This window comes from Peromyscus eremicus, chromosome X (genome assembly GCF_949786415.1).
Source record: "Peromyscus eremicus chromosome X, PerEre_H2_v1, whole genome shotgun sequence".
Lineage (NCBI taxonomy): Eukaryota > Metazoa > Chordata > Mammalia > Rodentia > Cricetidae > Peromyscus > Peromyscus eremicus.
The window spans coordinates 26,582,223-26,599,941 of NC_081439.1; the positions used below are offsets into that span (position 1 = coordinate 26,582,223).

A 17,719-nucleotide genomic window follows, 5' to 3' on the forward strand; every position below is an offset into this window, starting at 1 on the left:
TTGATTTATATCAACCGTAGATTATAAAAGATAAGTATTAGTTGCCTTAATATCTTCATTCCCTTCTTCACTGATCCTTCAATTATTATTTTTTAGGGGGTGTGGGGAGGAAAGGGTTTATTTGGCTTACATTTCTACATTGTAATGGAGGAAGTCAGGACAGGAACTAAACAGCAGGATCCTGGAGGCAGGAGCTGATGCACAGGCTATGGATAGGTGCTGCTTACTGTCTTGCTCCTCATGGCTTGCTCAGCCTGCTTTCTTATAGAACCCAGGACCAGCAGCCCAGGGATGGCACCACCCACAATGAGCTGGGCCCTCCCCCATCAAACACTAATTAAGAAAATGCTCTATAGGCTTGTCTGCAGCCTGATCTTATGGAGGCGATTTCTCAATTGAGGTTCCCTCCTTTCCAATGACTCTAGCTTCTATCAAGTTAACATAAAACCAGCTAGCACACATAAAATCAAAATCTGCCCATTCACAGACCATCAAGTTCCAACACTGAGGTCTGAGAAACATTCTGAAGACCACATTCAGGCTTCCTTCCCTCAGTTCCTTCCAGATCTGCTATAACATTTTAAGTACTGGTATTGTAGGTGTAAACCATCAGGCTGAGCAACCATAACTTGAAAAAAAAGTATTGTTGGTTTTTGTTGTTGTTATTTGTTTTGTTTTGTTTTTTTTTTTGGTGCTGGTGCTTGATCCCAGGGCCATGCACATGTTAGGTAATCAATCATCCTTCCACTGAGCTACAACCCTAATTCCACTCATTTTTCAAAGTATCTTTTCTCTTCTTGTGGTAAGAGAACTATATTAGATACTTTGTACCTCCATTGTATTTAGAAAGAAAGAAACCCTCTTTTCAACCAGAAGGGAAATGTAGAGTTTACAGTTGTGACGTATCATGCAACCAAATAATATTAACAAATAGGATACAGAGAAGACAAGTAAATAGGGTTAGCCAGGTATGGTGGTACTCACCTGTAATCTCAGAATTTAGGAGGTCCAGGCAGAAGGATAGCAAGTTCTAGGCCAACCTGAGCTATGTATAACAAGACCTTGTCTTGAACAAAAATATTACAAAAGAGAATAAGGTAAAAATAATGATTCAAGGGAGAAGAAAACCAGAATAGATGTATTTTTGGTCTGTTTTTTGTATGCATGCCTTCCATGTTAGTGATAGGGAGAGGCATTTAACATACCAGTCTCAATTTCTATGGTATAACTTGAGAGAAGTTTATTATTTACTCACCCAATATTCTAGTATGCATTTTCTTTGCAGGTAGTGTCTTTCCTGTATAGATGTGGAATTTGGGCCAGGCTGCTTTTGTCGTCTGGCCATGCCAACTTATAGCACCTTGATGACCTCTGTTTTCAATCAGAGTGGGAAAGAGATGGAGGATAAAAATCTGGTTGCTGAAATGACAGTCATCGCCTCATCTACCTTCTGAGAATAAAAATCTGGTTGCTGAAGTAACACAGCCTTGACTAACATGGGAGTCTCACTTAGCTGTCAAGGGGCTGGGAAATGTAGTGTGCTCCTACTGAGTGCTGGCACTTGTCCCTCAGTGCCTACTTCACTGGGTACTTTGGGAATTAGTTTTTGGTGGATAGCCACCTAGCTAGCTAGCTGCGCTGTCATCTCTTAAGATAACAGCAGGATAGTTAATGTTCATCAGCTTGGGACAGTTTACTATTTAAAAGATAGTAATTATTTTTAAATGGTAAATTTTTATAGGGAAATAAGTTTAAATTTATTACTAACTGGCATTTTTGCCTCCTTTGGTAGCATATAGTTATGCTTTGTTTTAGCTTTATCTTTTGGAAGTACTCTGGATGAGACCCAGGGGCTCTTGAAGCAAAGCACTGCTACCTCAGAGATATACCCCATCTCTGTTTTAACTTTAATAACCTTGTGTTTAACAGTTTAGATCATGTCTCAGTGAAGCTTAAAAGCTACCTTATTTACATCGAATTCACAAGCCACTAAGTAAAAAGCTGTCAAGCTATGGCATGCCATTGGTTATAGATGTTGATTACTTTTAATTTAACTCCATCTTTTATCCCCTTCGCTGTAGTTTGAAATTGGTACAATGGAAGAACCTGGAATTTGTGGGTTAGAAGTGAAAGCTGACATGTTGTGCAACTCTCAAGCAAATGATATTCTTCAACATCAAGACTCCAGTTGTGGTGGCACAACTAAGAAGCATTCACTGGAAGGGGATGAAGGCAGTGACTTTATAACAAAGAATAGGAATTTGGTGAGTTCAGCATTCCGTGCACAGGAGTCAAGAGAAGAAATTCCTGGACAAGAAGCTCGAACAGGTCCTCCTGATGGCCAGCAAGATTCAGAGTGCAGCAGGAACAAAGAGAAAACCTTAGGTAATAACACTCTGTTCAGTAGTTGATGTTGTTTTCATATATTGCTCATTTTATTCACATTGTGTGCAACACAGGTGACCATGAACGTGGCCAAGTTGGACATGCTTAGCTAAAACACATGTTGTGGGCCAATGAAATGGCTCAGTGGGTAAAGGTACTTGCCGATAAGCCTGAGGGCCTAAGTCTGATCCCTGGGACCCACATTGTCTTTTTACCTCCACACATGACTGTGGCATGCACGTGTGAGCATATGTGCACATGCGCACACACGTGCATGCACACACATACACAGCGCTACATCAGTTTAAACACCTGTTGCCTCAGGTTAGTCAGCTTGTCAGCTGCAGTTATGTACAGGAGGTGGAAAGAACAATAGGAAGTTTAGTTATTTCTCTCTATATAAACAAGAATTCTCAAAAAAACTTGAGGACAGAGTGGCAATTGACTTGCCTTATTTGCTTCTTTACTAGGCTGATCAAAAAGTATGTGAAAAATTGCTGGGCGGTGGTGGCGCATGCCTTTAATCCCAGCACTCGGGAGGCAGAGGCAGGTGGATCTCTGTGAGTTCAAGGCCAGCCTGGTCTACAGAACAAGTTCCAGGAAAGGCGCAAAGCTACACAGAGAAACCCTGTTTCGAAAAACCAAAAAAAAAAAAAAAAAAAAAAAACAAAGTATGTGAAAATTATGTATTTATTTCGTCAGTTTAAGACTGGACCTAAAATTTTATAGACAATATGTTAACTGTACTGCAGAAAGTGAGTTAACTGGCTTTCAAAGATATTTATTTTCTTTCTTCTATATAGCTTGGGTTTCAGACCAAGAATGTGATAGGCTTAATTTTTTTATTTTTGTTTTTTTGAGACAAGGTCTCATATAGTTACGGCTGACTTCAAAGTTTTTCTTTTTTCTTTTTTTTTTTCCTCCCAAGACAGGGTTTCCTCTATGTAGCCCTGGCCATCCTGGAACTCACTCTGTAGACCACCAGGCTGGCCTTGAACCAGGCAGGTGAGAGCCATCTGCTTCTGCCTCCCGAGCACTGGGATTAAAGGCGCACACTATCACTGCCCAGCCAACTTCAAACTTCTTATGTAACTAAGGCTACCCTTTAACTCTTGATCCTCTTGACTTAGCTCTCAAGTGCATCAAGGCATGCATACCTGGCCAACCATTAAATCGTATGTTGTATGTTGTATTATTTTCTCTCATGGCAAGGATTGGACCTGTGGCCTTATGCATGCTAGGCTAGGACTCTACCACTGTGTTAGATCACCACTTTGTGATATGCTGAATCTCATGAGGAAAATTGAAATCTTTGAGTCTCACTAGTTATCCCTCAGTTTTTTGGTTGCGAGCCTAGCCTTTAACGACTGAGCCATCTCTCCAGCCCATCCCTCAGTTTTTTATTGTTTGTTTATTTTTTGTTTCTTTTTTGTATTTTATTTTTGAGACAAGCTCTCACTATGTAGCCCTGGCTAGACTGGAACTTGCTATGTAGACCAGGTTGGCCTCAAACTTAAAGATAACCACCTGCCTCTGCCTCCCAAGTGCTGCAATTAAAAGTTTACCACTGCAACTGGAAAGCCCTCAATTTTTTATACTTTACATATATGATTGATAAGTGGTGGGTTTTTTGTTTGTTTTTGTTTTGAGACAGGGTCTCACTATGCAGCCCTGACTGACCTGAAATTCCCTATGTAGACTATTCTGGCCTTGAATTCACCTAGGATTAAAGGTGTTTGCCACTGCACCCAGCTCTATGGGTGTTGTATATATGTCTAGAGTTACCTTTCTTTTGGGAAGGGGTTTTCTTTTTTCTTCTGTTGTTTTGAGACAAGGTCTCATATGTAGCCCAGGCTGGCTTTGAACTCAATGTATAGCCAAAGATGACCCTGACCTCTTTAACCTTTTTATCTTCACCTCCCAAGTGTTGGATTATGAGTGTGTACCACCATGGCTTGCTTGAGTTACCTTTTTTATTAACTTAATCTCCTGCTACTCTTTAAAATTTAAAAAGTTAAGGAATATGAAAAATAATTTTAATCCTTTCGAAATGATACATTTCCTAAATCAGTAGCCCTAATTACATTTATAAAAAGTCAAAGGTAACACATAATTTGCTATATGAACAAGCATTTCTATTTCTAGGCATATATACCCAAGAAGATTGAAAATTATAAACACAGAAGTTTGTAGACAATGTTCATAGCAACATTATTCTTAATAGCCCAAAAGGAGAAAAAACACAAATATTCATCATGTAATGATGAGTAAACAAAGTATGATCTATCCATATGATAGACTGTCACTTAGCCATATAAAGGAAGGCAGCATTGATTATAGTCTTCAAGAATGAATATAGCAGAGCATTTTGCAGTGTAAAAGAAGCCAGATATGAAAGGCTACACATTGTATGATTCTCTTTGGTATTAAATATCCAGAATTGTAAAATTTATGGAAACATAAAGTAGATTTGTGGTTGCCAGGGCTGGGGGTAGATGGAGGAGCAAGAAGTGACTGCTATTGGGTATGGTTTGTTTTGGGGGTTAATGAACACCCCCCCCCCCCAATTGGATAGCCGTGATGGTTGTACAACCTTATAAATACAATAAATTGTCTATTTTTTTTCTTTTTGTTATACTCTAGAAATAAATGGTGTGTTTTAAAAGTTAATTTTACGTAGGTAAATGGTACATATCTATCGTCCTAGCTACTCTGGAGGCTGAGGCAGGAGGATTGTTTGAGCCTAGGAGTTCAAGGTCAAACTGGGTAACATATCTCTAAAAACAACAAAAAAATAAGTTAAAAATAAATGAAAACTGGGGCTGGAGAGATGGCTCAGAGGTTAAGAGCACTGGCTGTTCTTCCAGAGGTCCTGAGTTCAATTCCCAGCAACCACATGGTGACTAACAACCATCCGTAATGAGATCTGGTGCCCTCTTCTGGCCTGCAGGCAGAAATGCAGACAGAACACTGTATACATAATAAATAAATAAATCTTTAAAAAAAAAAGAAAACTGAATTATAGTATGCAAATTCTGTTTGAAACACAAAAAAGTCCTAGCACTACAAAAGAAAACAAAACAAAAAAACAAAAACTCTTTGAGTTTATGAATTCCCATAATGGGGGCAGGAGGAAGGAAGGAGGGGAATCTGTGATTGGTATGTAAAATGAATACAAAAGTTCTTAATAAAAGAAAAAGAATTCCCATAATTTTCTTTTTGTTTGTTTGTTTCTTTGTTTTTTCAAGACAGAGTTTCTGTGTGTAGCCCTGGCTGTCCCTGGAACTAGCTCTGTAGACAAGGCTAGCCTCAAACTCAGAGATCTGCCTGCCTCTGCCTCCGGAGTACTGAGATTAAAGTCATTTGCCACCCCTGCCCGGCTTTCTTATAATGTTCTTATTGATCTTGGGCTAAATGGGTCTTGGTTTTTACTAATAAAACTTTATGTGAGCCGGGCAGTGGTGGCGCACGCCTTGAATCCCAGCACTCGGGAGGCAGAGGCAGGCGGATCTCTGTGAGTTCGAGGCCAGCCTGGTTTCCAAAGCGAGTTCCAGGAAAGGCACAAAGATACACAGAGAAACCCTGTCTCGAAAAAAACAAAAAAAAAAAAAAAGTTGGGCAGTGGTGGCACCCGCCTTTAATTCCAGCACTCAGGAGGCAGAGGCAGGCCGATCTCTGTGAGCCAGCTTGGGCTACATAGAGTGAGTTCCAGGACAGGCTCCAAAGCTACACAGAGAAACCCTGTCTCGAAAAACAAAACAAAAAAAGTTACCCTCTTTTTTGGGAGATGGAAGAAAGTGTCTTATTCTGTTGGCCTGAACTCCTGGGCTCCAGGGATCTTTCATAGGCTCAAGCCATCACTGTGCTCACATTAAAACGTATTCAATTTTGAAATCATTCTGCTCTTTTCTTTCCATAGTAATCTATATACCAGAGTCATTAAGGTACATACATTTATGAGATAGCTCATGTGTAAAATGAAAATGGTGGCAGGCGGTGGGGGTGCACGCCTTTAATCCTAGCACTCAGGAGGCAGAGGCAGGCAGAGCTCTGAGTTTGAGGCCAGCCTGGTCTACATAGAGAGTTCCAGGATAGCCAGGGCTGTTCGTTACACAGAGACACCCTGACTCAAAAAAAAAAAAAAAAAAAAAGGTTGGGAGTGGCAGGGGAGAAAGAAAGAAAAATGTTACCTTGGGGCTGGAGAAATGGCTTGCTGCTATTGCAGAGGTTTCAGGTTTGATTCCCAGCACCCATATGATGACTTATAACCATCTGTAACTCCAGTTCCAGGGAAACAGACACCCTCTTCTGGCCTCTGTAGGCACTAGGCATGCATGTGGTACACGTATGTGCAGGCAAAACACTTACACAGACAAAATAAAAGTAAATCTCAAAAAAAAGAAATCCCAGCACAGCCGGGCGGTGGTGGCGCATGCCTTTAATCCCAGCACTCGGGAAGCAGAGGCAGGCGGATATCTGTGAGTTCGAGGACAGCCTGGGCTACAGAGTGAGTTCCAGGAAAGGCGCAAAGCTACACAGAGAAACCCTGTCTCGAAAAAACAAGAAGCAAAAACTGAAAAAGAACAAGCACCAGTCACTAGTGGTCCATGTCTATTATCCTAGCCTTCAGGAGGCAGAGGCAAGCAGATCTCTTGAGTTCAAGGCCAGCCTGGTCTACAGAGCAAGTTCCAGGACAGCCAGGCCTACACAGAGAAATCCTGTCTTGAAAAACAAACAAAAAGAAATAACTTTAAAACATTACCAATTTTAAACCAGGCATAATAGCATACACCTTTAATCTCAGCACTCAGGAGGCAGAGGCAGGTGAGTTTGAGGCCAATACTATTAAACCTCCTTCATAGGGAAGAGTTATCTTGCTGTTCTTTTACTTTTGGTAACGTTTGTTAACACTGGAATAACAGTGTAAATCACCAGAAAGTAACTGAAACTGCACATAGGAAAGATATGTGCATTTGACATAAGCAAAGCATATAGCCAATTGAAACTTTGTATTTATACTTGGTCAGAAAAAGTAGCTCCTCACCTTGATGAGAATCAAACATAGGACATGGTAACTAATTGTTTTCCCACTCATCTACATTCCTAAATAGTTTGTTTGATTTGGTTTTGGTTTTCTAATACAGGGTCTCACTCTGTGGCCCAGGATGATCTTGAACTTGAGAATCCTCTTACATTTTTGAGCCAACATGTCCAGCTCAAAATAGCTTTCAGAATTGAGCTGGCAAATATCATTCCTATTTGTAGGTATAATTTTTTTTTTTTGAGAGTAGAACATGGGAAGTATTGATAGAATTCACAGGTTAGATTTGATCTTATTATTCAGGATTTCTTTCTTATTTTGTTACTCATTAGGAAAAGAAGTTTTATTGCTGATGCAAGCGCTAAACACCCTTTCCACCCCAGAGGAGAAGCTGGCAGCTCTCTGTAAGAAATATGCTGATCTTGTAAGTATTCAGTCACAACTACGAGGGCCATAAAAATATAACAGAATATGTGTGTATGCTTGATAAGCTTTTTTAAAATATAATTTTAATGTATCTTAAAATGTAAAATATTTGATGCCAAAATTGAAAGAGAATCTGATTTCTTGAGGCCTTCTGTTGTTTCATGATTTTATTTTATTTATTTATTTTTTGGTTTCTAGAGACAAGTTCTTGCTATGTAGTGTTGGTAGGCCTGGAACTTGCTATGTAGACCAGATTGGTATTAAATAACTCATAGAGGTCAGCCTGCCTTTGCCTCTGCCTTTTCAGCACTGGGATTAAAGGTATGTGCCAGCACCCCCAGCTGATTTTTTCTAGCACACAGAGAACACCATAGTGCTAAGCTGCAGTATAGACCTTTTCCTTTCCTTTGTATTTGAGGGTCTGGTTTTATTGTGCATGCCAGTCTTCAGCTTCTGGGCTCTGTGATCCTTCTGCCTCAGTCTTCTGAGTAGTTGAAACTACAAGCATGTGCCATCATACCTGGCTGGTATAGATTTTCTAAAACTCAGTGTTACAGCTATCTGTGTGTGTGTGTGTGTGTGTGTGTGTGTGTGTGTGTGTGTGTTTTCCTGCATGAATGAAGCTCTGGGTTGCATTCCCAGCACTGCCTAAACTTTGTGTTGTGGTGCATGCCTGTAATTCCAGGACTTGAGAGGTAGAGGCAGGAGGATTAGATTTTCAGTGTCATAGGGAGTTTGAGGCCATCCTGGGATACATAAGACCTTCTCTCAAAAAAGTTTTTTTGAAATAATATTTAGATTTGTTAATAGTCAAATATTTTCTCAACTTTGGAAGAAAGGATTTCTTTTTGTTTTGTTTTTGTTGAGATAGAGTCTTACTTATGTAGCCTTGGTTGTTCTGGAACTTGTTATATAGACTACTGGTCTTAGACTCCTCCTTCTGTAATCCAGATGTTGAGATAACAAGTGGTAAGGCACTCTATCTCTCTTTCTTGTGTGAGATACTAATGTGGCAAAGGACAGTGGGTTTTTCCATCTTAATTGTCTTGAGACACAGGTCTTTTATTGAAGCTGGAACTAGTGATCCCCCTGACACACACATACGTCCCCCAAATAACACAAGGATATAACTATGCCTGGCTTTTTATGTGAGTACTGGGGACTTGAACTCATACTTGCACAGAAAGTGCTCTTACTCCACTGAGTACCTTTGGGATGAGTTTCTTACCATATGAAAAGCATTATCAAACATGTACAAGTTGGGCTCAGCAGTTCAGAATGCTTACTGCTCTGGCAGAGGACCTGGGTTGGATTCCTAGCACCCATGTAGTCCCTCACAACTGCCTGGAACTCCAGTCAGGAGGTCTGATGCCTCTTCTGAACCTGGTGGTTTCCTGCATGCATGTGGTGCACATACATACACTCATGCATGCATGCATACATACACACAAAACTAAATATATTTTAAGAATTTACACAAGTTGTCTCGATGTGGTGGTGCACACTTGTAATTCCAGCACTTGGGAGGATGAGGCCAGAGGATTACTGTGAGTTTGAGGCCAACCTGGGCTATACAATGAGATTTTGTCTCCAAAAAACAAACAGTAAAAATTGGGCCAGCAAGATGACTCATTTGCTAAAGGTACTTAATGCCAAGCTGATGACCTGAGTTGGATCCCCAGGACTCACATGGTAGGAGAGAACTGACTCCTATAAGTTATTTTCTAACCTCCTCAGCCATGTTGTGGCACATAAACATACAATAAGTAATTAAATACATAAAAATTATAGAAATTGGTCTTAACTGAAATGAATATGTCCCTTCAATAAATACCTTAAAGACTGGGGCCTGTTAGTACAGCTTGTAATGCCTGCCAGCAGCGGCTGGGGCAAGAGCATCACAAGTTCAAGGGCTATATGGGCAATTTAGTGAGACACTGCCTTAAAATAAAACAACAACAAAAGGGCTGGAGATACTGCTCAGTGGTGATGCGCTTGCCTAGCATGTGCCAGCTCCAGGTTCAATCTATAGTACCAGGAAAAAAGGGATTCAAAGTACCTTGAAAGATGACATTACAAACCTGGGACATTTTCAGTAGAGTAAGACTTAGTACCAAGAATATCTGAAGGGGGCTGGAAAGATGGCTTAGGGATTAAGAGCCCCTAGCTGCTTGTCCAAAAGACTCAAGGTTAGAGTCCCCAGTACCCATATAGCAGCTAACAACCTGCTATAATTCCAGTTCCAAGGAATCTGATGCCCTCTTCTAGCCTTTGTAGGAACTACATAAATATTGTGTACATACAGGCAAAATGCCCATATACATAACATTTTACAAAGTACATCTGAAAGAACAACCAGGACTAGGGATGTATAGCTCAGTGGTAGAGCATTTGTCTTACATGTACAAGGTCTTGTATTCAGTCCCTAGCACAGTAAAATAATAATAAAATGAAAAAATAAAAGAGCACTTACAAATATGAAAGAAAAAAACCTGTGGAAAGCTGGGCAGAAAATAAGAAAGAGGCATTTCATAAAAGTAGAAAACCAAGATACAGAGATAACTTAGCCTAATGGGGCATAAAGACATGTAGAAGTATTAACTTCATGTAGTGGTCAGAGAGGAAGACCACAATGAAATGCCATTTCCCTCTCCCTCTCTTCTTCCCTCCTCTTCTTAAGAGAACGTTTCACTATGTAGCTCTGGCTGGCCTGGAATTCAGCAAAGATCTACCTGTGTTGCTACTGCCTCCTGAATGCTAGGATTAAAGGAATGTGCCATCGTGCCCGGTCCATTTTATGTCTCTTACATGGGAAAAATTAAGAAATATATTCTTCATATGACTTAAAGAGGATAGATTTGCATGGTCTCTGGTCTTTTTTCCTACTTGTTTAAGAAACTACTGTTAATTACATATGTATGTGTGTGTGTTTGCATATTTGTGCACGGAAGCCAGAAGAGGGTTTCAGATCCCCTGGAGCTGGGATTATATTATAGGCAGTTTTGACCTTCCCTTACATGGGTGTTGGCAACAGAACTCGGGTCTTCTGCAGGAGTAGTATGCACTCTTAACCACTGAGCCACCACTCCAGACCCTACATGATCTTTTGTACAGTGCTACTGGGTATACAGATTTGCCAGCCACTCTGGAAAAAGTTTAGTAATGTCATATGAATAGAACATCTAAAAGCTAGCACCCTAAAGAACTTCATTTATGCATATACTAGGAAAATATATATATATTATGTAGCCAGTGAGCTAAATCTACCCAAAGCTTGTTTTTTCTGAACTGTCCATAAGTAAGAGTGGGTTTTCAATGTATTTAAAGAATACATGATGACTGGTGTGGTGGTGCGCACTTTTAATCCCAGCACTCTGCAGGCAGGTGGATCTCTGAGTTTGAGGCCCACCTGGGCTACATACATAGTGAGACCCTGCTCAAAAAAAGAATTCATGACAAGCTTTGGAAATGGGAAGTGGCCTGCCATTGGCATTCAGCAGTTCTGATGACTGCCCACAACCTGTACCTATTTGACCAGAACGGAGCATGTCTGCACTACGGTGAGTGGCACTGCAAGAAGCAATCAGGGGTCTCCAAGGAGGAGGAATACAAGCTGATGTGTGGGATGCCCTTCTCTGTTGACTCATTTGTCAGGAAGATGTTCCTGCTAGACATGAAGCATGGCTTTCTGGCTTTCAAAACTAACTCTTAGAATCTCCATAACTATTAAGTTGTCATGACTACTGCTGAGTTGGATGTGGGCTCCATCTGAGCTGTGCTGCACCACATCTACAGTGTGTGCTGTGTGTGGGTTGGTCCTGAAGAATCCTCTATGTCTACTGGGACTAACTGCCAAGTGAGCTCTTTTGTTCCTGGCTAGATTCTTTTTCCTCCTCTTTGCCCTTCTCTGTTGGAGCCAGCTGAAATACCTACATCAATCTCAGAAGAATCTCTGAATGCCTGAGCCCTTCTTGACTTGTGGCATTATGATACCTACCTGCCTCCCCAAATTTTCAACTGGAAGGTCCCCACTTCTTGCCTTCAAGTTATCAGAATGAAGCCCACAGGAGTTCTTTCCAGTTTTATCCCTACCTGACTCTGAGAGAAGCATAGAATAATTTTTTTTATCATGACAGAGTCTATGGCCCACAATGCCCTAACAATCCCTGATCAGTAGGTACAAGCCAACAATATTGTTGAGTTGTAGCAATATAATCCAGAATGTGGCATCCCAGAGTCACCATGTCACTGCTTAGTGTAAATTAATGGAAATTATTAAAGAAAGCAAAAATATCAGTTCCTCAGTTGTACTAGTCCATCCTAAAGTCAACAGTGAAAAACAAAAAATGTTTTTGCTTTTTAAAATTTTATTTAGGGCTATACAGGTGGAATAACATAAAAAGGATTAATGAACACAGAATTGACAGTCTTGGAGCAGAGGTGGTTGGCAGTAGTTCAATCTGACTCTTCAGCCTCTGAAATTATATTGCCATGCCTAGTCCATAATAGGGCAACTTCACATATTATGCAAAACCAGCGATTCTTCCCCTAGGAATTTCTGTAAAAGTGTTAATATTTATAGTTTGGAAGGAGTTTTTGTTTGATTGGTTTGGTCTTTTACAGACATAGTTTTGTTTGTCCCAGGGTAGTCTGGAACTTATTATGTTGCCAAGGATGTCCTTGAACTCCTGATCTTCTTGCCTCCATTACCCTCCCAAGTACTGGGATTGCAGGCCTGAGCCTCCATATCCTGCTACAAGGATGTTTTTTGGTGTGTTTTGATAAGCCACAAGATGGCACTCTTGTTCTTTATGACTCAGCATCAATTCTCTTCTTCAGTAAAAGCTGTTCAGAAAGGTTGGTAAGGCTGCCATCTTATCTGTTAGTATGGATGTCACCTTGAAAGGGATTCATTTGCTTCAAACCTAAAATTATAGCAATTCTTACAGAGAACCTTGAGTGCTGGTTAGTTAATAAGTTCTAAATTTAGTTCAGTAGTGTGTGAGTATTTTAGAAAAATAAAGTTCAGTATTGATTCCTAAAACACCAGCTTTTATGTGAATGTGTGTGTTTGTGTGTATGATAGAAAGAGTGCTGGCACTTGATTGCCACAATGTACATGTAGAGGTCAGAGGACAGGGAACAACTTTCCAGAATGAGTACCAAGGATTGAACTCAGGCCATAAGGTTTGCGTGGCAAGCCTCCCCCAACCCCAGCCATCTTATTGTGCTGACACAGCATCAGCTTCTTTTATAATAAAAATAAAGACAAAAAGCACAATAATCCTGTTTTTAATTAAAAAGTTTTACTTATATATATAAATATTTTGTCTGCATATAGGTCTGCGTGCCATGTGTGTGCCTCGTGCTCTTGGAGACCAGAAAAGGGTGTCATATCCCCAGGGACTAAAGTTATCAACAGTTGTGAGCTGTCTGTATATCCTAGAAATTGAACCCAGGGAGTTACAGATGGTTGTGAGCATCATATAAGTACTAGGAATTGAACCCAGGTTTTCTAGAAGAGTAGCCAGTGCTCTTAACCACTGAGCCATCTCTCCAGTCCCAATAATCCTGTTTGGATTTCAGCAAATCTTAATAGATAGGAAAGAGTCTATAGACAGACACCTATCCAACAAACAGAAACTCAAGAGATGCTAGCTTTACCAACTAAGTTAGTCCTGGACAGCATAGGGTTAGCTCATTTTACAAAGGGTTAAATCCAGAGCATGAAAGTTTTGGGACAAGAAATAGAGTAGATCATCAGTTCAAAACACAGGATTAGGCTGGGCGGTGGTGTTGCAGCCTGTAATTCCAGCATTGGGGAGGCAGAGGCAATCGGATCTCTGTGAGTTCAAGGCCAAACCTGGTCTACACAGTGAGTTCCAGGACAGCCAGAACTGTTTTACAGAGAAACCTTGTCTTGAAAAAAACAAAAAAAGAAAACAAAAAAAAAAAAACCAAACACACACAGGATTATAGCTGGAAATTGAGGAACCTAAATTGCCTGTGAATCACTGATTTGAAACCAGGAAGAACTGTAATTAGTCTTTGAAATCAGTCAAAGGTTACAAATCAAGGTCCCCAGGTCAATGTGGAAGGTTTCAAGATCCCAATTTCCACCTCACTCTGTACTCTTGGGCAACTCTTGGGCTGATATAGTTAAGCAAAATTTGGATAATAAAGTGGAACTTGAATAACGAAAGGTTCTGAAGATGAAGTATATCTAAAGCGCTGAAGAAAGATTAAGGTCATTTCTTTCATCCACACTAAATTGCTTACCTTCCTTACAACTAGGACAGAGAGGGGTTGGTAATGTCACATAGCATGAAACAGTTTGAATAAAATTATATGATGCAGCATCCGCCCCCACTCCCCCACTTTGTCGGTGCTAGGGAGCCTTGCCCCAAGTGTTACATGTGGTAGGAAAGTGCTCTTCCACTGAGCTATAACTTAAGCTCCCAGTATTTGGCACATACTATCCGAATATTCATCTTCATTGAATGAAATGTTCCTGATGCTCACATTTTTCCAGGACCTTCCTGCTGGGCTTTTATTTTTACAACTTAAAATGTCATTTGTGTGTGTGTGTGTCTGTGTGTGTGTCTGTCTGTCTGTCTGTGTTTGTACATGCGAACACATGTGTAGCCTTGTGCCATGGAGGTCAGAAGAGGGTGTTGGATCTCTTTAAGCTGGAGTTAGAGGCAACTGTGAGTCACCTAATGGTGCTGGAACCTGAATTGGTCCCCTGGAAGATCAGTAAGTGCTCCTAACTGCCTAGCCATCTCTCCAGCCCCGCTCTTTGCTGGATTTGGTGGCACATGCCTATAATCCCAGATCTCAAATTGAGGCAGGAGGATTGAAGGTTGTAAGCCAGCTTGTGCAACATAGTGAGTCTAAGAAAGAAAACTGCATAGCTGATAACTGATTCTTCTAGCATTCACTGAGATACTGGGGGGGGGGGGGGTTGATACGCTTCCTGAATGTAACATGCTTGGTAATTTTAGCTGGAGGAGAGCAGGAATGTTCAGAAACAAATGAAGATTCTGCAGAAGAAGCAAGCCCAGATTGTAAAAGAGAAAGTTCACCTGCAGAGTGAACACAGCAAGGCCATCTTGGCAAGAAGCAAACTGGAGTCTCTTTGCAGGGAACTTCAGCGTCACAATAAGACCTTAAAGGTTAGTTCATTTATTGTTTTTCTGTTTTACTGAAGTGATATTCTCAACTGATTTTATAAGAGGTCATCTTGTGTCTATTTGAAATCTGAAATCTGTGTCTACCTAGAGACAAGATATGATCCTTTCTGGTTTGCTTGGACTAATGCTTCGTATGAGGCAATATAATGTGATACTGATATAATGTCACAGGGAATAAGTAAACATTGCAACTCGCTCTCTTTTTAAAAGATTTTCTTTATTTATGTGTATGGTGTTTTGCCTGCATGTATGTCTGTGTATCATGTGCATGCCAAGTGCTGGAAGACGCCCAAAGAGGGTGTTGGATTTCCTGAAAGTGAAGTGTTACTGACAGTTATGAGCCACCATCTGCTGGGTGCTGGGAACTGAACATGATCCTCTGGCCCTGTCTTTCCAGTCCACACCCACCCCCTCAAGCCATGGCTTAGGAAGCTCAGAGTTGCCAGTTTTCTGCAGAGCACTAAAGTAGCTGCCATGAAATGAGAAACTAGTGTTATGAGAAAGGACCACTGCTGAATACTCAGGTGGATGTCAGAACTGAACTGCCCAAGATCCCAGGCCCACTCCCAGCTCTTGGTTGCTGAGTACTTTTGTTAGTAGCATTTAGATCAGGTACCCAAAGATGAGTTGGTATGCATGGAGGAAGAGGGAAACAAGAAGAGCCATGAGAAGAATCTGCCTCAACATTGTAGCTGGCCTGTCCTTGTAGAGCAGGGTTTTGTGCTGGAACTCTGAGCAAATGCCCCATCTCCCAGGGACCTAGGTACAACAGCATTCAGGATACGGATTTTTCACCAGATAGGAGTTAACGTTTGCTTCCTTTTAAGATTTTATTGGGGCGGGGGAGGATGTGTACATACACACATTCACAGTAAGAACCTGAATCTCCTGGAGTTACAGGTGATTGTGAGCCACCTGATACAGATGCTGGGGACTGAACTTGGGTCCTATGGAAGAGCAGTAAGTGCTCTTAACCTCTGAACCATCTCTTCAGGCCCTTTTTACTTTTGATCCTTTATATTTATTAATTTACTTAAAAAAGATTTGTGTGTATGAGATTTTTGCCTGCATTTATACCTGTGAACCATTACGTAACTGGTGGCTGTAGAGGTCAGAAGCAGGCATCAGAAATGGGGATTACCCTGAACTAGGAGTTAGGATGGCTATGAGCCACCATATGGGCGCTGGGAATCAAACCAAGGTCCTCTGCATGAACAAGTACTCTTAACCACTGAGCTATCTCTCCAGCCCTGAACCTTTATAATAAGATCTTAAAGTAGATGGTACCTAGACTGATAGTGCATGCCTATAACCATAGCTACTTAGAAGACTGAGGCAGTAGTATTGCAAGTTCAAGACCTGCTTAGGCTATAGAGCAAGTTCAGGGTCAGTCTGGGCAACTTAATAAGATCGTTTCAAAATGAAAAATAAAAAAATAGACTGAGGATATAACCTACTGGTAGAGCACTTGCCTAGTGTGCTCAAGGCCCTTGTTTCAATCCTACTTAACTATAGGAGGTATTTTTCCCCTCTAACTAGTGATTTTGAATCGACTAATAAAATACACCTGAAGGTAAGCTTTCCCCTCCCCCCCCAGACAGGGTTTCTCTGTGTAGCTTTGCGCCTTTCCTGGAACTCACTTGGTAGCCCAGGCTGGCCTCGAACTCACAGAGATCCGCCTGGCTCTGCCTCCCGAGTGCTGGGATTAAAGGCGTGCGCCACCAACGCCCGGCGAAGGTAAGCTTTTTAAAGTAAGGATGCTATTGGTCTTTTGATCTCTCAGGAGTGGGAGGTATGACCTAGAAAGTAAACTGAAGGAGAGGTTGTTTACTCAGACTGATCTAAGCTGAGTCCTTGTGTGGTTATCAAGAAGCCTGTTCCAGTACACAGTCAATTGATATAACTAGGACTCTTTGTATATCTCAACACTCTGTATGGGAAAAGAGAAAAGAAGTATGCTTGTTGTTGTTTTTTTTTGTTGTTTGTTTTTGTTATTTCAAGACAAGGTTTCTCTGTAGCAGCTCTGGCTGTCCTGGAACTTGCTCCGTAGACCAGGCTGGCCTGGGACTCAGAGATCTACCTGCCTCTGCTTCCCAAGTGCTGGGATTAAAGATGTGTGCCACCACCACCCTGATTAAGAAGTATGCTTTTAAATAAGCTTTCCGAGCCTAAGTAAGGGGGACAAACTGTACCTTAAAAACAATGTTTCAGGGCAGTCACAGCTGTTTTCCCCCTCTCCACATGCTAGGCAACTAACTGCATCTTCAACCTTTTTACTTTTTTTTTCTTTTTTTGGTGTGTGTGTCCATTTGTGTGTTTAGGGTAGTAATGTGGATATGAATGTAGAATTCCCCCAGAGCTGGGATTACAGGCACAGGCTGCCATGCCCTACTTTTTATGTGGGTGCCGGAGATTTGAACTCAGCTCCTTAGACTTGGGCAGCAAGCACTTTACCAACTGAACCATTTCCCCTACCCTGTAGTTTTTGTTTGAGACAGGGTCTCACTAAGTTGCCCAAACTGTTCTTTAACTCACTCTTTAAGCCCAGGCAGGCTTTGAACTTGGAATCTCCTTCTCAGCCCCGAGTAGCTAGGATCATAAGCCTGGCAACAGCAGCTTCTTTGAGCATTTTGTCCATGGGTCTGCTATTAACAGAAATTCTTTTGGGTAATAA

At 41.1% G+C, this 17,719-nt stretch overlaps 1 protein-coding gene and 1 pseudogene across 1 annotated transcript in view; both read left to right on the forward strand.

Moving 5' to 3' along the window:
- The first annotated feature begins 729 nt into the window (after positions 1-729).
- Positions 730-17,719, forward strand: part of Txlng (taxilin gamma) — a 31,637-nt gene continuing 14,647 nt past the window's right edge. The window contains exons 1-3 of the mRNA XM_059251163.1: positions 730-2,385; positions 7,759-7,850; positions 14,857-15,027. Of these exons, the coding sequence (XP_059107146.1) occupies positions 2,097-2,385; positions 7,759-7,850; positions 14,857-15,027 (552 nt within the window). The 5' untranslated portion in view covers positions 730-2,096. The remainder of the gene's footprint in view (positions 2,386-7,758; positions 7,851-14,856; positions 15,028-17,719) is intronic.
- LOC131899676 (trafficking protein particle complex subunit 1-like) lies at positions 8,606-14,808 on the forward strand (annotated as a pseudogene).